This window comes from Aspergillus piperis (genome assembly GCF_003184755.1).
Source record: "Aspergillus piperis CBS 112811 unplaced genomic scaffold BO85scaffold_5, whole genome shotgun sequence".
NCBI classification, from domain to species: Eukaryota; Fungi; Ascomycota; class Eurotiomycetes; order Eurotiales; family Aspergillaceae; genus Aspergillus; species Aspergillus piperis.
The window spans coordinates 1-21,647 of record NW_020291595.1 but is presented as its reverse complement, the minus strand read 5'-3'; the positions used below and the strand labels follow the sequence as shown (position 1 = coordinate 21,647).

General features: G+C 46.5%; 6 protein-coding genes across 6 annotated transcripts; 3 read left to right on the top strand and 3 right to left on the bottom strand.

Annotated features, from left to right (window-relative positions):
* Nucleotides 1–2,240: 2,240 nt before the first annotated feature.
* Nucleotides 2,241–3,503, bottom strand: BO85DRAFT_416583 (monocarboxylate permease; the record flags this gene model as incomplete). The annotated part of the gene is made up of 1 exon (XM_025657738.1): nt 2,241–3,503. The coding sequence occupies one exon, from the start codon at nt 3,501–3,503 to the stop codon at nt 2,241–2,243; it is 1,263 nt and encodes a 420-aa protein (XP_025517352.1).
* A 3,683-nt stretch (nt 3,504–7,186) lies between these two features.
* On the top strand, nt 7,187–8,873 carry BO85DRAFT_467231 (NmrA/HSCARG family protein). Its single transcript, XM_025662174.1, has 4 exons — nt 7,187–7,994; nt 8,062–8,109; nt 8,170–8,262; nt 8,337–8,873. Exons 1-4 carry the CDS (start codon nt 7,463–7,465, stop codon nt 8,681–8,683), a joined length of 1,020 nt encoding a protein of 339 aa, XP_025517351.1. The 5' UTR covers nt 7,187–7,462; the 3' UTR covers nt 8,684–8,873.
* Nucleotides 8,874–9,898: 1,025 nt separating this feature from the next.
* On the top strand, nt 9,899–11,296 carry BO85DRAFT_510124 (polysaccharide lyase family 1 protein; the record flags this gene model as incomplete). Its single annotated transcript, XM_025664534.1, has 2 exons — nt 9,899–10,820; nt 10,890–11,296. The coding sequence occupies exons 1-2, from the start codon at nt 10,079–10,081 to the stop codon at nt 11,294–11,296; spliced, it is 1,149 nt and encodes a 382-aa protein (XP_025517350.1). The 5' UTR covers nt 9,899–10,078.
* A 577-nt stretch (nt 11,297–11,873) lies between these two features.
* On the bottom strand, nt 11,874–13,323 carry BO85DRAFT_436404 (serine/threonine-protein kinase; the record flags this gene model as incomplete). Its single annotated transcript, XM_025658573.1, has 3 exons — nt 11,874–12,388; nt 12,469–13,037; nt 13,103–13,323. 3 exons carry the CDS (start codon nt 13,321–13,323, stop codon nt 11,874–11,876), a joined length of 1,305 nt encoding a protein of 434 aa, XP_025517349.1.
* A 629-nt stretch (nt 13,324–13,952) lies between these two features.
* Nucleotides 13,953–15,169, bottom strand: BO85DRAFT_242974 (SDR family oxidoreductase). The gene has a single exon (XM_025654856.1). The coding sequence runs from the start codon at nt 15,040–15,042 to the stop codon at nt 14,164–14,166; it is 879 nt and encodes a 292-aa protein (XP_025517348.1). The 5' UTR covers nt 15,043–15,169; the 3' UTR covers nt 13,953–14,163.
* A 1,531-nt stretch (nt 15,170–16,700) lies between these two features.
* On the top strand, nt 16,701–18,545 carry BO85DRAFT_243032 (uncharacterized protein). Its single transcript, XM_025654857.1, has 2 exons — nt 16,701–17,209; nt 17,289–18,545. Exons 1-2 carry the CDS (start codon nt 16,794–16,796, stop codon nt 18,175–18,177), a joined length of 1,305 nt encoding a protein of 434 aa, XP_025517347.1. The 5' UTR covers nt 16,701–16,793; the 3' UTR covers nt 18,178–18,545.
* Nucleotides 18,546–21,647: the final 3,102 nt, after the last annotated feature.

The window sequence follows — 21,647 nt, the reverse complement described above, 5'->3', positions numbered from 1 at the left end:
CCGAGCACAATGTGGCTGTCAACTCGTGGGCATCTGCAACATGCATGGAGCTCAAAGGCCACCCCCTCATCCTTGAGCTCCGCTGCCGGTCTATATTGCCAAGCGGTAAGCTGAGGAAGAATCGGAAAGGAATTTGCAATGAATGCGTCACCAGTGCATGCCGATCTTTCTCTTGTGATGAGAACATCGGATGGCGAGCACGAGTAACCCTTTCAAAAGAAGGAAACCCTGCCGAGAGGGATGATGCTGGCGGCAATAACAACTCGTATTACAAAATCGAATCCCATAATCACCATGACGCCAGACGCAATTCTGCTCAGCGACTGGTGGACTTTCCTACACGACACCCGGGTACGCCCTCTGCCGAATTACAATGTAACCCTCTATTGTTTGAACCAGGATGCGCGTCGGGCGGGATGCATGTGGTTGAATCCATCGTGTGTGAGCATACAGCACTTACTCGCAACAAAAATGGGCCTTACAGCGGTAACAAAGGAATGGTAATTCAGGGCGTTAGACAGGCTCACGTGGCTGGCCTCGGTACTACACATCGGCAAAGATAGAAGAGGCTAATCTAGGACCCTATATTGTGAAAGGAAGATGGCAAGGTGCTAAGCCAGGAACATGCTATGATGCAGTTGTCAGAAGATGCATTCGAATCACTTATACGCCCAAGCGGCCAGAGCAAAATTATTGCGGGTGGTCGCTATACGGCAGAACTGGTCCTGTCCCATGCTTGCACAGCGTATAGTCATACTTTCATTCGGCAACCTAATGTCGGTTCCAAAATCAATACATCAAATTGAGTTGAATTCATCAACTGCGTTCCGACATCAATATGAGGCCCCGCATAATCATGACTGAGGAGCAGTATTGGCACAGCCCTACCTGAGGGCCCAGTCTAGGCTTCTTCTATCCTGCAGAAGTGCTCTCTTGGCAGGCTGAGAAAACAGCATTGTTTATTAGCCTGAAGTTCGGGTCTAGAACAGGTGCAGATCGTCGGTCCTCCTCAAACTCCGAACCAACAAGATCGGCTCCGTGAGACACACCACCAAGGTCGGTCGGGCCCGTAAGTGCTGCACAGAGCTGGTCAGTTTCCACCCTAGTGCTTGGCCAGCCTGCCTTGCATAAAATACAGCTTTTCTCGGATTGGACCTTCACATCCGGATGTAGCCGCGGTCGGGGTGAGCGAGAGGGCGGGCTAAGCCGATACAAGAAGCACGGAGAAGAGACCTAGTGCAGTGGGCGTTGACAAAAATAGAAAGACTGTAGCGTAACTAAACATGAACGGACAATTGCGGGGATATTGCCCTTCTGCCCCATTAGTGGTTTCCCATCTTCAATTCATCCGCGCCAAGAGAAGCACAGTCGTTAAAATCAGATTTTCGTGGACACAAAAAAATATCCCTGTGTATACGTCGTGCCAATCTTCAGTGCTTTGGAGACAGCAACAAACGGAGGTGCACTTTCCATAGCCAGTTAATAGCAGATTTTTTACGGTTTGACACATCACTCGTTAGGTATATGAGCAACATCCCTACATCCCTTCGCCCGTTACTGGCTGCTTACGCGAATTCCCAATGAGACCTATGTCAGCGGAGGGCTTTCTTTCCGTTGAGGCATTAGCAATATCCGGTTAGTTATGTGCTAGCATCTATGGATTGTTGCCTAGTCAGGCACGCCATCAACTCCCGTGAATGCGAGTCGCCGCAAATTGATTCGTGTAGCAAAGGCCACGGATGATTGGCCTTTCTTCTCTTCACCTGGCCTTCCCCTCATGCACGGGAGAGGATGCAGCTACACAGATGAGGGGAAAAGATCGGGGAGATGCAGTCGGGGTGCAGATCTCACAGGGCAACAACGTCCTCCGCATCGGTCGGTCACGCATCTCATTTAAAGCCCGGGATGACCGTGATGCCAAGGAGAAGTCGCGACTTGGCGGCCGGGGTGAAATCCTTTGGGGAATCCTTCAGGAAGCCTAGAGGGAGCGGAATCTAGGAGGAAATGAATCGGATGACAGGCTTCAACAGAACTGCGCACGACTTCGTAGGTTATGTTGTCATTTACTTGAAAGTTCTAGTCTACTACAGCGTTTCTTCGGCCAGACCCTGTAGATACACGCTTTTTCTCCTATCCTTTGTCCCACATTCTCTCTCTCTCTCTCTCTCTCTCTCTCTCGGCCTGCCAAGCCTTCACATAAACAAGCTCACCGGGTTCGCTTTGTTCTCAAACATAACCAATCACACCTTGACTAGAACACGCCAGCCCACCTTGGCTGTTCGCGCACCCAGAAGTACAAAGGACCCCAGCAAAATGGCCACGCCCGCCCACATCTGCGCTCCAATGTAACCATGTGCCTTGGCAACGAGGGCACCGCCCAATGGCGGCCCTGTCAGACACGCGAAACTGACTATAGTGAAGCCCATGCCGATCCGTGTTCCAGCCCTACTCAGGTCCGTAATCAAGCTCGACAGCGTCGGCGGCCACATGCCTTGTAGTCCGTTGGCGCAAAATCCGTACAACACTGCAAAGGCGTACAGCCCCGCAGACGAGTGGACCGCCGCCCAACAGAGCATCAACACACCGGCGGCCGCCGCCAGGGGAATAATAGTATTGAGCGGACCCAGGTGAAAAGACGCTAAATATGCGGGGACCAACCGACCCACGACGGCCGCGCCGTTCAACACAATGATCAGATTCGTTGACTCGGAGTAGGTGAAGCCAATGACTGTACGTCCAAACGCTCCCAAATAGTAGACAGCGAAATACATGCCCCAAAAATTGAGCCAGATGCCCACAATGAAGAGCGTGTACACGGGATCACGAAAGGCAGCCAGCTCCACCAGGGGCCCGGACTTGCGCGGCGGAAGTCGTGTCTGTAGGAGACCTATGGCTGGTAAGCTGGTGGCGAGCATGACGAATCCCACCACGCGCATCGTCCAGCCAAACCCCAGCGTCGGGAGCAAGCCCTTCACCAATCCCGGAAATACCATACCCCCTGTTCCGCTGCCGACTAGGGCAAATGCCACCGCAAAGACGCGTCGTTGGTCAAAGTACGTGGCCACGAGGCCCATGGTCGGGCAGAACTGTAAGCCACTTCCCAGCCCCGTGCAGAGTCCCTGGGCAAGGATGAGCTGCCAGTAGCTGGTAGCGAGCGAGGTCATGAAGACCCCCAGCACCTGCAGGAGAACACCGGCGCAAAAGACAGGACGGAATAGGCCAGCATCAAGGGCGCGGCCAGAAAAGGTGCCGACAAAGAAGATGAGAAAGATCTGTATGGACCCCACCCACGAGATGGCGGACTCGGACACCCCAAGCTCGTTCTGGTAGTAGGATTGGAAGACGCCGAAGCTGGCCAGGTAGCCCCAGGTATTAAAACATACCAGGTGGCCCATGACAGACTGGGTCCATGCCTTGAGGCCCCCATCGGGTGGTGGTTTGACTTGGGAAGGGGAAAGAGGGATCTGAGCTTGGGATACATCATCGCTACTGGTCTTCGTCATGATGGAATTTCCGAGCAGTAGAGCAGGCGTGCACGATTTCAAAAATGCAGAGCAGTGTAAAATAATGAGACGTCTTTTAGACGCTATTTCAACTTACCAGTGGGGTCCTGTGTGTGCCGTTATTGGATTGAAGCGCTACATTGTCCTAAATGGGCCAGCCCCTACCTCTTTCCGCCCTTCGCGCTACAGGATAATAACCGAGGGGATGTAGTGAGTGATAGGAGGACCCCTGCCTTTACCCCGAAACATCCTTGACCTCATGCGCAGTACTACAATGCATGAACAATCTCGGCCGAGTGGTGTGAGGTTGGGCGCTTGGGTGTTGCTACGGTCATCATGACTCTGAATGTGAATTCTTCCAACTCCCTACCGGTACCTCGGGGTTCTGTGGTCTTCTCGGAATGGCACACATTCTTGGAGATGACGAATCTCACAGCATTAAGACAGGCCTATGTCTAATCGTAGCTGACGGGTTCTGTTACTTAGGTTATCCCAAAAAGATAAAATGTATGTAGTCATCCAATGATTGCGCCATGCCGGGAAGGCCGTCCTACGCCGATCTTGTACGTGTTTCGTTTGCAAGCGCCAGGCTGCACGCATCTCGAAATCTCCTTCAGCGACCTCAGCTGAGGCCAATAGGCTACTACAAGCACCAAGCGGCATGCGATCTGCCGGGGATCTGGTGGGTTCCTCTTTTGCCCCACAAGCATTTTGCTACTAGCCTATTCCGATTCTTGGCCTGAGACCTCATCAAGCAGGACCGAATACCTAATATGTGTAGGTCGGCATCAATCGCAGGCTTCTAGCAAGAGCACGTACGGCCTTAACATTCCAAAGAATGTGACTCATGGATTGGAGTACGAAGTTCAATCAAGTGACGTCCAGGCCTGGTTCTTGACCCTGTTATCATTTCCGCAGGTGCTGTGGCTGTTGCAAGTTCAGCCAAATTGACATATGAGCCCCATACTCAAGATCCTTTGACTTTCTTCCTTTCTGACACCGGCCAGTTTACTCACAAGAACAATAGAAGCATATGGTGCTTGGAAATCCAAATCCAATAATAGTCCTGCAAGTGACATCGACCATCGGTTATCGGTTTTTTTTTTTTTTTTTTTTTTTTTTTTTTTTCCCTCACCAGCTGCCGGCGCCAGCCCTATCTGACTGGTTTTTTCATATGATTTCTTCTTCCATGAACACCGATATATCTGTCTTGCTGACACTATCACCGAAGCTGTGCGAGTACTTTGCTCTCATGGTCATGTCATCCGTCGATTGGCTGCTAATATTATTACTGGGCCAGGAAAACTGCAATTGAATTCGCAACGAACAGACCGAGCGGCCTGCACCAGTACATAGGGTTCATACATATTGAAATCCAATTTCCGTTGCGAAGGCGATAGTTTGCCATATTATATACCGTGGGTCCAGCAGATACTTAGAAAAAGTTGATCGGAGGCGCTGCCGCCACACCAGCCAGGCTTCATCCACACCGGCCTTCGCTCATGCCACACCCTCCGCCTACCATATAAGGTAAGGCCCCAACTATTTGAGGTGACGCTGCGTCCATTCAAGGTAAGGCTTGGTCTCTACAACAAGCAGAAGCCTACCGCCTGCTACTTTTATGGGTTTTGTTCTTGAGGCATGGCTTCAGCACCTTAGGCAATAACCTTCCGGATTAAGAAGGCAGTAATGGATATTAAGGAGAAAATACCCTAAAGGAAACGGACCTTGACTTCGAAGATAGGCGGAGGGTGTGGAAGAAGCCTGGCTGGTGTGGCAGTAGCGCCTCCCATGTTGCTGAGAGAAGAAATTTCACGGAAGCAAGGAAGTAGACTTTTACGGACAGAAAAGCCCCGGATACTATCGCAGCATGAATTCTGTCATCTTTATATCGTTTCTCACTACTTCATCCTTCTCCGCAGCAGTCCAAATGCAAGTCATGAATCTGGGCAATACCCTCGAATGACAAATCGTTTCAGGCCAAACTGTAAATCGAGCCAAGTTCTTGAAGCAATTGCAGTACGAGCCCACTTAACCACTATTTGTTCGAAGCACTGTTCATTTCGTATATACACATATTCTCAGGGAATAACAGAATCGTCACTTTATGTTGGGACAGTAATCTCTGGGCCCCTAGTCTGACTAGACGCGATATATCGTTTTTGGTCTAGCAGTTAGTGCGCCGACGCTGTATTTCACAGTAAAGAAACATTTTCACCCTTATCCCATCCACTGACCGACATATAACTGCAGAATCTTATCCCTGTGATGAGTTAGGCATATATGGACACTACATCACTGCAATATCACATTTCCGCGTCAATTACGGTAGCCTGTGATTGAGTGAAACCATTTCTACGCAGACCTTGACGAGAAAACTTCGAATACATCACTTATAAGGGCTCAAAACATTCACGTACGGAGGCTACATGCCAAGGTTACATCTCAATCATATCTATCGTCAAATGCGCAGTGTGTCAGATTCACAGCCCTGTCTGCTCAATTGAACATGTAAGGAGTTTTCCACACTCAGTTATCTAATTTAGAGCACCCCAACTCACGTCTGTACATTGCGTCGACTTCGGAGATGAACGCTCGGTTTCGTGAGACTGGCTTAGGGCTCAGTGGGTTTCGGTGAGACGCCATATGTTAGCTAGTACGAGCTCGAATATCAATGTCCATCGTTCGTCCAGTATATATAGCCCTGGAACATCAAGAACTAGAAAAACCCTTGCTACTGGTGCTTACTGCCATAGGCGTCAGGAAAGAATGCCACGCATGACATGGCTCCACTGTCGTCCATCGAACATACACGATAGGGGAATGTAATGTTGTCTGTCATGGTCTACCAATGTCATATAAGTCCCTCGAGTCGTTCAAGTCATGGTGGATGCAAATAGTATAACAGCTGTTCGGCCAGCATGGTAGGAAATATCGTTGTGTCGGATATGAGCATGAAGCCAGGTCTATGGTCCCCCAGAAGCCACCTATCTCGTCAGTACCGGACCATGTAGCCTTTGGTTGCGCTCAGAAGAACTCCCCTGTGAGAAAATCCACCACAATGGGTTTCTGCAGCTCGGGCATACTATTATTATTGAATCACTTGACTTTGAATTGGGCTGATCTTTACGAATGTCCTGCCCTTATTGAAGACAATAATACTCATAAAAGCAACAAAGCAACCTGTTAGGTACATTAATCTAGGTATTAGTGTCATGGAGGCCAACTACATAGATGTTTTTAGTTGTATAGAGCGGGAGGTATGCCTCTTTCCGGGCGAAGCTCATGTTGTGTATTCTCGCAGTTGATGATTCTATTATATGTAAGTGTTACTGCTAGGTTCTCACTCAGCGGATTGGCTTTTGAATTTGGCATATCGCTGTACTACTGACTACAAGCCCGTTATATATCCCTTGCCTAATATACGAGACAAGTGTAATATACGGTACTATGTGTTCAAACGTAAGCTGAGGCAGAATCAGATTGCATCGCCAAGAAGTTTTATCGGCAGTGATTCGCTTACTCACATCCGACCTGCTCACCACATCCTCGGCAAGGCTAGTCCATTAATAGTAACTAATATGTGCCCGGATATATGAGTAAGCAGCATTATTATCGTCTCCCCAGGTTTCGTGGAAAATCGGGGTCATTCATATAATGATTCCAGGCAGTAAATTGCCTTGTCCACAACCAAACCGCTCCCTGGTTGGTCTCAAGGTGGGGTTTACCCGCACATCCAAGATGCTGGCCTCGATATATACACAGTCTGTTCCGTAATTCCGACCGCGCTTGATTTCCATTTACTTTACAATGACTGGCCAAATTATCCTATTCCACATGCGAAGGCTGAGTCGTGTATGGCCTCAAAACTTCTCGATCACAACTGTCCCTACAGGATTACACCCACTATTGACCGCGAAATCACAGAAATATTCTAGCCCAACATCTGTCTCTCAACTATGACAACATCGACCACCACCCCCCGCACTATCGCTGTACTGGGCGCAACGGGCAATCAAGGGAGCGGAGTTGTCCGTGCCTTATTGCAGAAGAGCCCGCATCACCCAGCCTCGTTCACCGTTCGTGCTGTGACACGTGATCCCAGCTCCCCCCAAGCAGAACGACTTCGCGCCGTCTATCCAGAAGAAGAAGTCTCTGGCCGACTACAGCTCGTGCCTGGCGACGTCTATGACGTCACAAGCCTAGAGCGCGCCTTCGACGGGGTCTGGGGCGTGTTTGCAGTCACTAATAATCGTCTCCCCGGGCAAATGATTGAAACCGAAGAGGACCTTGAGCATGAGCTGGTAGCGGGAAGGAATATCGTGGCCGCTGCCAAAATATCTGGGGTGCATCATTTTGTTATCAGCAGTCTACCCAATCTGGCGGACGCGAGCAAGGGGCAATTTCAAAAGGTATTCCATTTCGACCATAAATCTCAAATTGAACAACTCGCAAAGAGCGAGTTGACCGCCGTGACGGCTTTGCGGCCAGGTGAGTAGCTCCTCTCGGGAGGATCCGATGTGCCTGGACTTAGGCTTACTTGATGTGCCGCGCGAAGGGCTGTTTTACACGAATGTACAATGGGTGCAATACTGCCGGCGAAACGGTAGGGGTATCCATGTTCACAGGTAGCATTGCGGCAATACTAATCATCGTCGTTGTGTAGAAAACGGGATCGTCCGTTTTTGTCCGCCGGTTCCCGGGAACAAAACCGCAGATTGGACCGATCCAAGCTATGATATCGGCATATATGCAGCTGGCACGTTGGACCCAATACCACAATCTACCCTCGTTATATCTTACGGTAGTAGCTAACGGCCGTCGAAAAAATAGAAGTGTTCTCTCTTGGACCTGAAAAAACGGCCTCTAAAGTATATCCAGTGGTCAGCTCTAAGATGCGCTTTGCTGATCTTCCGGCCATTTTTTCGACCGTGCGATATCAACCGGCAATTTTCGATCCTATCAGTCTAGATGATTGGGGTGCCACAGTCGCAAGGACGGTTGGGAAGGGGTATGAAGAGGACATCAGGCAGATGATGGAATGGATTGCTGTTGCGCCAGATGAGAAAATTTGCTATGGGACCATGACCCCCCAGGAAGATTGCTCCGGGGCGGATCTTGGAGTGCGGGCTAGTACATTCGAGGAGTGGTTGAGGAGGTCAGGATGGCAAGGACCATGAAGTTCTGTCCTTCAACTGGATCTTTGGGGCAATGAAGGTCATGATCAGCCGATATTTAGTTGTGGATTCGCTCTGTAGTACAGATGACTATGCTTCCTTGAGTCCGGACTTGTCCACTCTAGGAGTGTTTTAGCAAACCGGAGTAATTATAGCTCCCGAGCGAGCAATATATTTACAGACAACGGACCACATGAATTGTAGCATTGGCACGGGGTTGGATTCCGAAAAAACGATAATAGCCCGATATGACGGCGCATGTGGAACGGCGAGGAAGGAGATCATCGCTCTATCTTCCCGGGTTGGATGGGGTGTCCGACTGTCTGCCGGCGTTGACCGGGACAACATCAGGGGTGGGTTGTGAACTGTGGCACTGTGACACATACATTCCCCACAGGAGCTTTCTAGGTACATCTTGGCACATATGGGGCTTCTGTAGAGTATGAATTTCGTGTAGTCGTCTCCTGCTGCTCAAAGTTTCCTCCAGTCTTTCAATTAGAAATATCATCTTGCAAGTGTTTGTATCCGGCGGCTCATGTGTGCATGCTCAGAGATAACGATATGAAGAGATTGGTAACCGGAAGAATGCCACAATCAAGCACCCGAAAGTCTTATCAGTTGATAAAGTAAAGGAGTTTTTCTTGGATCGCATGGACAATGCTCAAACAACTAAACGCCGCTAGGTTTGATATGGCGCTGAGCCGGTCAGTTCGGTAAGGGTCCCTGCTTGGCGCCCCGCTGACCGTCACGGCATATACTACAGAACCATCCTATCTTTACTACGATCGGAGCATACTGATTATGTGTTGTTGATCGAACCTTTTTCGAGTAATTTTCCGGAGGAACTAGTCGAGGGGGAACAGAAACTTCTGCATCAATCATATACGTCGAGCTCAATGCAGCAGGGGGTTCCTTTGGTTGGAAACGTTCGGACTGGACACCTTCCGTGCCGAGTGGGGACTTGGATGAGACACGGGGTTTCCGGAACTCGACACGAGGGATCCGGTGTTTAGCACGGAGCATTGTCCGCATCGTGCTGCAACCCCCTGTGCTGTTTTGGTTGACACTCTGACTGGCCGGAAATTCCAGTGACATAAAATCAATCCTGGGAGTTGATATATTTAGTGAAGAACACATGCCCACTTGCTACAATCCTGTTGGTGGATCTACCCCGAACGCCCAATCAAAGATTTGTGCGTGAAATGACAGGATATACGGCCAGCGGATGATGTTTTCAATATAGCAGCTGAAGACAAACAGTCCCCCAAATCCACGGATGTGAACTGTATCCCCTCGGCAAGCTAGTAGCATAAATGCATTGTAGGGACCTCTGCCCACAGCTACTCACATAGTCAACCTCAAGAAATCAATTTTCTGGTCATACACCGCGCTTTTAATATGAGGCCCGACCTTCCGTCCACCATTATGGCCTTGATGGCCTTCGCGCACCATTCCAAGGCAGCGCAGTCTTCCATTGTCTCCGGGAGTGCCCCCGGCTTCGCGGCGGGCGTGACGGGAGGAGGCGACGCGACTCCTGTCTATCCGACAACGATCGACGAGCTGAAAGAGTACCTCACCTCTTCTTCGCCCCAAAACATTGTGATCGAGGGCACCTTCGACTTTGTGGGTTCTGAGGGCACCAAAACCTATCAGGCCTGTAACATTTATGATTGCACTCCCGATAACGGCGGACAGGCCATTCTTAACACGCTTGGTGGATGTGGTGACACCTCAACCTATGACGTGACCATTGACGTTGCAGGATACCAGGGCATCAATGTCGCCTCAGACAAAACTCTGGTCGGCAAAGGAACAGGCGCTGTGCTCAATGGTAAGGGCCTGCGGTTCGTGGGCGTCTCCAACATCATCATTCAGAACATCGAGATCACCAACCTCAACCCGAAATATGTCTGGGGAGGCGATGCTCTTACATTCTCCGACACCAACCAGATTTGGATCGACCATGTCACCACTTCATCCCTAGGTCGCCAGCACTACAGCTTTGGACAAGAGAGCGACAATGCCATTACAATCTCCAACAGCTTTATCAACGGGAAGACCGACTACTCCGCTACCTGTGATGGACACACGTACTGGGGCCTCGAGTTGGTCGGCTCCAGTGACCTCATTACTTTTTACAGTGAGTCTCAAAATGACTGGATTTGCATCCCAGTAATTGAACCTGGAGATGAACTAATGGCAAATTCAGAGAACTACGTCTACTACACCTCCGGCCGCAGTCCCGCCCTCAGTGGTAATACACTCTTCCATGCAGTCAACAATGTCTGGGCCGATAACAGCGGACACGCCATTGAAGGCACCGACAACGGAATGGGACTCTTTGAAGGCAATTGGTTCAACAATGTCCCCACGATTGTGCAGAGCGGCTTTGTCGGCCAGTTGTTCAGCTCTGAGTCAGCCGATCTAAGCCAATGCGAGACGTACTTGGGAAGAGACTGCGTCACCAATGCTTACACCAGCTCTGGTTCTTTCGACTACGATGACGATGGATTCTTTGTCGACTTTGAAAACTTGACCATTGCTTCGGCTGCATCCGCATCTTCGATTGAGGGTAGCGTCCCTTCGAACGCTGGGAATACTCTGAGCAGCACGTAAGCTGAGCCAGTGTGTAACCTGGGACATTGACGCGGCTCCTGTTGCGTTCAAAGGATACTCTCATTTGCTAAGCAACAGCATAGCTTAATTAGGTACAGTATTTAATTTATAATAAAGGGAAGTTGTGCTTAGTGCGGGTATTCTGCAGAGACGTAGTTAGCAATAAGAAGTGAGAATGGTGTTCACCTCGTGTGACGTGTGTTGAAGAAGTGACCAACCTCTCCACAAGGACTTGGCCGCTACTTTGAGCAGCGTACAGAAAGTAGCATTACTACAATGTTACATCTACTCAGTAACCAACAACCGCCACGAGGAAGGGGGGCTCATACCAAGACTGTGAGTACACTGGCAAAAGTTGGGTAGGTGAAAGTTTCAGAGCATACAAGGAATACCGACTACGCGTTCCCACGCCCAATGAAACAGAGCTTAGCTGTGGGCTTCGTATGCCCGCTCGGAGCTTCCTTTAAGTAGTGTCCGCGGTCTAATACAAAAAAAGAAACACCACACTAGATGAACTAGAAACGGGAAGGGAGAAGAACAGCAGAGACAAGAATTATCCGTCAATGAGTCCCTTCTATTACACGCGCCCAACATCAATGTTGCGGAACCATGGATGAGACAATATCTCGGCAGGAGATGGCCTCTTTGCAGGATCATACTGTAAAATCCATCGAATGAGTCCCTTCACTTCGTCGGCTTCCTTCGAATCAATATCCGGCTCCGTCGAGTCGAACTGCTCCTCCATGGATATCTGATCCACCAAAAGTGGTTCCTCTTCCGGACCGACTCCTCCGATTTGACAATTAAACAGCTTCCTCTCAGGCGTAAAGTAAAGCGAGGAGGTCCTCCAATGCATGAATAAATCATCAGGAAGGGCACCGAGCCGTTCTGTAAGGGAGAGAAGATGATCATCATCTTCATATTCGGATCCTGGGACGCAGAAGAGCGGCTCTCCGGTGATAAGCTCAAAAATAAGGCAGCCGAAACTCCAAATATCAAGCGTGTTATTAACGGCTCCAGTCAGGATAAGCTCGGGAGCCCGAAGGCCAAGGGGAGTGACGGGTTTTTCTGGGGGCTTTGAAAAGAAATATGCTGTTCATGATAGGCAAGAATGAGTACAAGTAATAATCGTAAGGAGCATAGAATGAATATTGGAATCAAGTGGGACTGACCGCCGCCCATTTCAGACAATTTGACTTTAAAGCCTTCAGCGTAATGTGTGAAGGGCGACAGAGGCTGCGCAACGCAAAGATACCGAGGCGCCCATTTGTCTTGCTTGCCATCTAGCCTCTGTACCAGGGGCGAGATCGACTCAGCTTCTACATTTTCCTCTTGCCGGAGCTCTTCTTCCGGCGTTGAGTTGAGATCTTTCAGAGTGAAGAGGATGTTTCCTGGCTGAAAATCTCCATGCGCAATACCATTCCGATGCAAGAATGCTAGAGCTTCCAATGATTGCTTCATCGCCATCCATGGCGGATAGCGTACCTTCATTCCAAGCATCCGAGGTTTAAACTGGGGCAGCTCCTCGACCATAGAGTTCACACTCGGACCCATAGGCTCAAATACAAGGCATTTGTGGACACCGTTAGGGCCGGAGTGTTCGAACTCGTCTAGCAGTCCCGTGATGTGGCCGGCAGCTTCTATTGGCGCCGCTTTAGTGATGTGTCGTAAGATGTCTAGCTCGGTTGTCGATCCCGTTTGATGGGCCACAAGAATCTTCAAAGCGACATATCTAGTGTTTCTAGAGGGGTATCAATGAAGGCCATTTAGAACATCGCGCAGTAGGAACAGTGAATATAAGCTCACTTCTCGTTACGGGCGAGCCAAACTGTTGAGTATGAGCCCTCACCGAGCTTCCGGATAACCTTGTACTGACCATTGTTGAAAGAGTCGCCGAGAATGACGGGGTGGTAACCACCTGGATGGTAATCCTCGATCCACTCGCAGGGTAATGTAATAGCTTCGAATTTCCATTCATCATCCGTTGGGGCCTTTGATGGAGGGGTGGGAGGGGGCGAGATACTCATAGCTGCGACCCAGAAGGATTGCCTTGCAGTTTCAAACAACAGTTCTGATCGGTGCGTACTGAAAACAGAGAGTCGAGCGAGCGGCGTTGGGCCGTGCTAACTAATGATCGGTTCCCACTGATTCAGTAATCCAACTCACCGCCTCATGCCATGGGCCGAAGGAGTGTGCATGACAGCAGGCAAAACGATTCCCCTTTGCAGATGATATACTGGGCAGTGAAGTGATTGGGTAAACTCAGCAGCAATATATTTCGACTGGCCTCATCGCATGATAAGCGCTTAAGTAAGTACAATCATCACTACGGTATATTTGGGGCACAAGGCAAAGGAGTACAAATGGTGGACGATGGACGCGAACGAATAATAGCCATATCAGTGTAACCCCGCATGCCAAGTAACGACTGATTGTTCCGCGCATTTAGGAAATCGTGGGCGTAATCGGGGCAGAATATCGAGATAAATACTGTACACTGATATTGGAAGTTCGATGAGCTACTACTGAACTAACCACTAGTAGGTCGGGGGTGTTCTACCACTTAGCTTTTGCTTCCTTTTACATTCCCGATGGATCCCAACACGCCGAGTCCATTGTGGAAACAGATTTAGGCCTTGGCACTCGGGCCTTACTATGAATACAACACAATAGCAAAGGTGACATCTTAGCTATATAAATCATGCATTTAGCCATGCTACCGTAGTCGATTCACGCCATCGGGAACAATAAGCCTCTTGCCCTCCCTGTTCACTGTGATATATGCAAAGAGCGGGTATGTCTTGTGGACCTGGCACAACGCCCAAATCGCATATTAATCCGTCACGATAGGGTATTTCACGAATTATTCAAGAAGATCTTTCTTGCTGCTTGACCCTTTGTTCAATCACGTCAAGTCCTACCATTTTCTTCATTATGCGATCGAAGAAGCCCAGTGGAAGAATGTTACCCAGTCTTACCAATGTCGAGAACTTGCCTCGCCAGATCCAATACGCAGGGCTGCGTTTGCTAGGTTCTTGCACAACCTGGCGCGCCCATGTCGCTGGATCAGTATCACCAGAATCGTCTGAGTTATCCATGGCTTGTTCAACGATATCCTTGGCAATATTGAAGAGCGAATTTGGCGGCAACTCGGGACGTGGCGCATTGACGTGAAAATTGGATCGGACAGCACCCGTTAGCAAGTTGATGACTCTAATATTCCACGGCTGCAGCTCTAATCGTAGATTCTCCGTGAAGCTAGCTGCTGCTGCCTTGGAAGCATTGTATACACCTGCAAAGGGGCCTGTAGCTGCAATGGTTCCAGAAAGAGAGCCATGGTTAATGAGCAGGGCGCCGCCTTCACGAGTTGACCGCATGAGAAGTGGAAGGAATGCCCGCGTCACACTGATGATAGACCAGACATTAAGCTCGAAAAGATCATGCCCCTTTTGGATGTCGATATCCATGACTGGCATTGAGTATCCAGCGCCCGCATTATTGACCAGCGCATCAAGTGATCCGCCGGTTAGCTCGCTAATCTCAACAACGCACTTGCGGATGGAGTCGTCAGACAGGGTATCGAGATGGAGTATTTCAAGGCCCGACTTCTTGGCCTCTTTGAGCCTGGACAGATTTCGAGCTGTGGCAATGACGCGCCACCCGGCAGCGTGAAATTTAAGGGCAAGGTGCGAGCCAAGACCGCCATCAGAGCAGCCGGTAATGAGGACAGTATGCTTTTTGGACATCGTTCTGTAGGGGAGAGGAAGTACCGGGAAATTTCAAGAAGAAGGCAATGTTGGAAGAACCGAACTAAGAGCAGCATATATAGCGCCATTTAGCTTCCTAGTACAGGCCAACGGTAGTCGGTACTTAGAAGTAGACAAAGAAGTGATATTAAACTGGAGATTACGAGTAGCGCGACAATCAAAACAATAAAGGACGACAACTCGAACATCATGAGCAAATGAGCTAACTTACTTGGACTGACAAAAGCTTCGGGTCAATGTGGGTGGCGGGAAGAATCAGACCGCCTTGCTATTGTTCTTTCGCCCTCAATATGGGTGACAAGCCACAGTTCTCCTACCCCCTGTATTGGCTTGACATGGCCCCTTTCTTCGCCGCTAGCGTGCTTGTAGCAGGGTTTTGTTCTAGTTTTATCCATGGTAATCCTCACTCAGCCGGATAAGTTAAATTCGAAAATGTCAGTTCGAGCAGCTATTAGAGATGTTTGGTCAGCTGTAAGACTGGATTAAACTAATATGAAAGGGTTCAATAATTAACTCCTTGGACTGGCGAGGGGCCAAATTGTAAAGTTGGTAGATGTTGTCATGAATCAAGTTTCTATATCCCAGGCGTTCATGGCATCTTAGGAACCCGGGACTACTGATGTTAAATGCGTGAAGTTCCCACTAGCCATATATTAGCACTAAAGTCACGTGAAGACGGTATACCTCGCAATACCTCGGGTGTATCAACGTGACGAAAACCATGAAACAATGTCTTGTCGGCACAGGCAAGTCAACAATGGCTCATGCCATGGCTCGTAGCCTTATCGCCCAGGATCATGTCCGGGCCTGATCCACGACTATTGCTGCCCAAATCTTGCGCAAGACTGTCGGGCAGTGGCTGAGCATATTTCCATCGCCATCGAAGCCAACCCTGATATCGCCTCAATCTTAGGAAACCTATCCTGTAAGGATCGTTGCCATTATTTGCTGCCCTCTGCTCTGCGCTAGCAGGAATCATTGCTAGCCGTGTGGTTATGGTAGTCGTGCATTGTTAGCTTTTGAGATGGCACCCCAATATATTCAATGGTCATATCAATCAATCTCCCTTTCCACTTCGTTGACTTTTCCCATCAGCGTCCTTAACAGCTGCTGCCGTGGCTAAAATTGTAGTTGGAAGCTTGGCGAGTCTTTCTTGAGCTGGTCATTGAAGCCTGCCCCATAAGCTTGGAAGATGATTAGTTAATTGTGCTTAGACATCTTACAAGAGGCTACAATTACCGACGACAAGTAGTATTGATGCCATTGGATGAATTTTTATCGCTGGTCTCCACAGGCGGCTCGCCATGTGACCGCCTTCGCTCCCGACATACGCAGCCAGGAATTTCGAAATCTCACGTACGCGCCCGCACTAGTCTTGCGGGCAATACGTAACAGCCATCGACAAATGCACACTGCCTCCCCACGAAGCCGATCGTTTGAGCAGCCGCCGCCGCCGCCCCACCCCGACCACCTTGGAACCCCTTCGCCCACCACAGAGCAGCAGTTGGTATTTGAACACGGCGCTTACAGCCTGACCAGGTGATGCTGCATTGAAGTGATAAAAGCCCATCTAGCCCCCAGGAATATCCCATTCATCTACAATCCAAAATTCCTTACATAGACTGCCTCCGTGTGGACATTTGATCTCGCCTTGTTCCTCTAAACTAGTTCACCTTTTGTCTTGGTGCTTTGCACAGTCAGTCAAGCTATACCACTGCACACAGATAACCATGGCGGAACCAATCGGGCTCGCCTCTGGAATACTTGCCTTGGCAACTTTCGCATTTCAGGGCACTGTCTCACTTTATGAGACGGTGAACAGCTTCCGTTCGCACCCAAAGCGTGTGCGCGAGCTTCTCGACGAGCTGGAAGCTTTGAGGGCTGTGTTGGCGCCCCTTATTGAGCTAGTTGAATCGAACTCTGATGCAGACCTCTCAGCCTTAGATCTGCCGTTACTTCGTTGTGGCAATGCCTGCAAGGAGTTTCAGCAGGAGTTGGTGCGGTGCGCGTCAAGATCGAGCAACAATCGGACTAGCTTCCGTGACTGGGCAAGAATCACATACTTGGGTGATAATATCGATGATTTCCGTCACTTGTTGGCAGGGTATAAGGCCACAATTAATATTGCCCTAACTGATGCAACTCTGTAAGCCATCCCCACCCCAACGACATGGGTATCTTATCAAACTTCTTCTCCGTGGTCATGATTTCTGATTCCGCACCAGACGCAAATCGGCGGTCGCTGTTGAGAGCATTGAGAACTATGAGGCTCTGATTCAGGATGCAAAAGAGGACCTGGGAGCCCGACTCGAGAGTATAGATCAGAAGCTGGAGCAGCTGGCTGAAAAGGACGGAACTCTATCCGATCCGGATGCAGCCGAACTGTACTCCCTGAAGGAGGAGCGCCGGAGTACAGAGAAATGCCTGCAGATTTGCGCCCAATTATCAAACCATATCGACCAGATCCAGCTGTTATCCGACGACACGAGCCCAGCTGGAGGATCTGAGATGGCTGATTCGTCGCCCGAGACTGTCACGAACAAAGGCTTACAGGAATGTAAAAGGAGCCTTATTGCAACAACTGCCAAGCTGGAAAAGCATATGCAGGAGGTGATGGATCAAATTCTTGCTAAATCTAAAAGTAGAATCTCCTCTGTCGAAGATACGCAAGTTTTATCGCGGCTACGCGATGAGTGGGAAGCTGCTCGGCAGTGTCTTGATATATGCTCTCATGCTGATAGCAACTTCAAGGAGTCCGTCAGTGTTATCGAAAATCATGGTACTGGGGACGCTCTTCAGTTCATGGTCTCCGCGAATGGGAAGGTTCTCCATGGGAAAAACCGAGGAATGGGCTGGAGGAGCAGACAAGTAGGAGGCTATATGAGCAACGGAACAATACAGCAGCTATCGCGAGATCTCACTGTTGCGCATCCTATTTCTCTGAGAGCTGATAATAAGCCTTCCTCGAACACCAGCCTTATGCCAGATGCAAGTGACGTGGCGGATTATCAAACAACGCCTGAGTTCAGTGAACGGTATGGACGGGGCTTTACCCTAAGCCCAACTCTCAAGCCAGAAACGAACACAACGTTCCGCAGCATGAGCAGGGAGTGAATAAAATCAGAGGCGGCAAAAATATAAGCTTTACCAGAAAGCAGTATTTCATATTGTCAGTGAACACTCCCTAGATTCTGATTCCTTTCTTCACAGAGTTTTGGTCTAGAAAATACAATGCTTCCATTGATATATGATAGTCATCATGATACTTATATATTAGGCTGCGAGTGTCAACGTTTTCTCTATGTACTAGCGGCAATGTATCCTTGAGTCACTGTAACTATTAGAAATTAACTTATCAGTACCAGTAGGATCGTGTTGGCCACCTCACTTGGTAAATGCCAATCAATAACTAGTAGGCTTTTTTTTGGCATAATATAAATTCTGGGCGGCCCATATGGTTGGGCAGTCTATTCTGCAATGAATAATATACAAAAGTTCCTCCTATCTTAGACCCGATATCTCAGCCATTAGAAGTCTAGGAGACTTCAAGCTTGGTATATATATTTCAATAAAATGAAAAACTATCGGAATAATCTCGATATTTCTTATAGCCACATTGACTAGTTGGTTGATAAACAACCTATAATATCTTATATATCTATATTATGTGTCAAAACGGCGCTCTGTGCCAAGTAGACGAAACCGATGTATCACTGGCTACCAAGCAGCAGGGATGACTTGAACATAATACTTTATAACAAAGCAATCATTCCATTTATTTATATCCTGGGAAAGGTTGGAACACCATTAGAAACTTATTCTCATCTAGTCTATATACAATCTAGTAGCTCCTCAAACGTAGTTATATCTAAAATAGAAATAAATAGGTATGCGGATAGCAAGATGGGCTATCTAACCGGCTTTTCACTTAATCTACCTACTTGAGACGGCGGTCACGAAGCAGATAATCCCTATAATTGTCTGTCTGATTCACTTACCTTACTGCCTGATCATGCCTGGTTCAGAAGGATGAATCAGTAACTGCGGGTAATCATTCTGTCTCGTAGTTAAGGCATCCATTTCACCTAATTACTGCAGAAATACAGCCAGAGTATGGTTAATATATAGCAGGTAGATATTAACATTCCTATTAACTTGAACTTGACCTGATTTATAGCCTCTTGAATAAGCAGAACAATTCTAATACCTTCAGTATTGGTAATTATTAGTAATTAAAAATTATATACAATATATCTATTCAAGTAAACGATAAGACAGCCAAGAATTTGTTCTAAACAGCAGCTGTATTTCATCTTACTTGGGAATCATGACTAGTATTTATCTAGCCAGACTGCTACCGTTCTAGGCTTCTAGAGAGATGATGTATAGCTTTTCATTCTAAGTATGCTCTGTTTTCTGAAGCTTTTTTTTTTTTTTTTTTCTTTTTTTTCAAACGCATATTTCTGTAAGGTAGAACATTCCTTTTTTTTCTTGATCCTACATTTGATAAAATCTTGTATGAATACCTATTTACTGCAGACCCCTGTAGTGGTAAGTGGGCAGAAGCCATACAAGCCATGGCTGGGGTCATGAACAGCCTTCTGCAGGTATCTAGTTTGTTAGAGAGTTTTGCACTACCCGATCTACTAACCTAAACTTCAGTTCCAAGCTGCCTAAGTAACTAGTTTAATCTAAGAACTAGTAGGGCTCATGTCCCTGATATTACTAGTATCTGGAAATAGTTTCTTGCTATTAATGGCTTTGTATATAGCAGTGTGTTACGGACCCCTGCTAGTCGACCTGCTAGTAAGGCGGACTCGTTAGGCAGAAAGTGCTGATAAAGGCAGCACTCGAGCAATCAGAAACTCTTATTAAGAAGAATTCTGGATTACTTCTATAATATCCAGGATGATCTCATGTTACATAATTATTTATTATCAGATCTACTATCAAGAGTATATTCAGGATATATTAGAATCCTGAAATTATGATTAGATCAACCACTAATTTATCTTAAATAATATGAGATATGGTATACAAAGAATAGAATATATAAGAATATTTATTTATATACTTAATTAGTTCTGTTCTTTGTGCTTAATCTATATTATTTTTAAGTAACCTATCTTTAGAAACTTAATAATATAATACTTATCTATATTTACTTACAGATAACTATACAGTACTATCTAGTTTTACTTTTCTTCTTCTATTCAAGACTAGCTGTTTTAGATAAATTAACAGCCTGATATTATCTTAACCCAGCTTAATAATATATATATTAATAAAGTTAAGCTAACAGGAACAGGGGAGTAATCCTAGGATTTAATATATTAAATACTAGTTAGTATAAGTATTATCTGTTATAACTATCTATTATATTAACTATCTTAAGCTTATTATATACCTTATAACAAGACTCTAGTATTTAAGAAAAAGAATAGTAACAGAATCTAATAATACAGGAATTAATAAATCTAATTAATTAGTTATAAAAAAGTATCATTGCCTTGGAACAATAAAATCAGATATTTAAAAATTATTTAATAGTTAAGTCTGTTAAGATTAAACTACCAGAACTGTTTAATAACAGCAGATTAAAACTTAGAGTTTTTTTAACCTAGCTAGATCTATACCTCAATATAAATAAAGAGAAACTTAAGAATAAAATTAATAAGGTTTTTTTTATATCTACCTACCTGACTAGAACAGTATTTAACTGGTTTAAATTGTATATTTATAAATACTAGAAAAAACTGATAGAAAATTAGGATAATAATACTAAGAAAATATTTACCAGTTATGCTAAATTCAAGAAATATCTTGAATAAATATTCAGAGACATTAATACAGTATATAATACTGAATAAAAATTATAGTAACTTAAGTAGACTAGATTAATATCTAAATATATCTCTGAATTCCTGCAAGTTATTAATTACCTGGATTAGGATAAAGACACCTATATTATATAATTCAAAAAAAGTCTTAAAATAAAGATTTAAAAAAAACTTATTTAGTAAAAATAATTAAATATCTTATAATGAATAATTGCAGCAGCAGTTAAAATTAATAATAAATTATATAAATATAATACAAAACAGAAGAAAGACTAATAGACCAGTAAATCTATATCTTAATAAAATAATTAATAAAGCTACTAAATTAATAATAAATAATTAATATAATCTAGAAGTCTGGAATATAAGGATTCCTACAGATTAAAATTAATAGAGCTGGATATAATACAGTACTAGACTTAATTAAATAAAATCTTTAAGAAGAAACTTGAAAGGCATAAAAAGAACTGCTTATACTTTAACTATAGTAAGATAAGATATTAATTAAAGGATTACAGACAGAGATAATAATAATCTTAAAAATAATTAAGAACTACCAATAAGGACCAGGCTAGAGAAGCTTATAATATTACTAATAAATTGTCATAGAACAACCTAGGGGAGTTGCTACAGACAAGGCCAAAAAGACCATCATTACCCGCAGCTACCTGCGGACCCCTAGAATCCTGCTTATATAGACATGTACACACGGGAGTAGGTGGTCGCTACCACCAATCTATTACA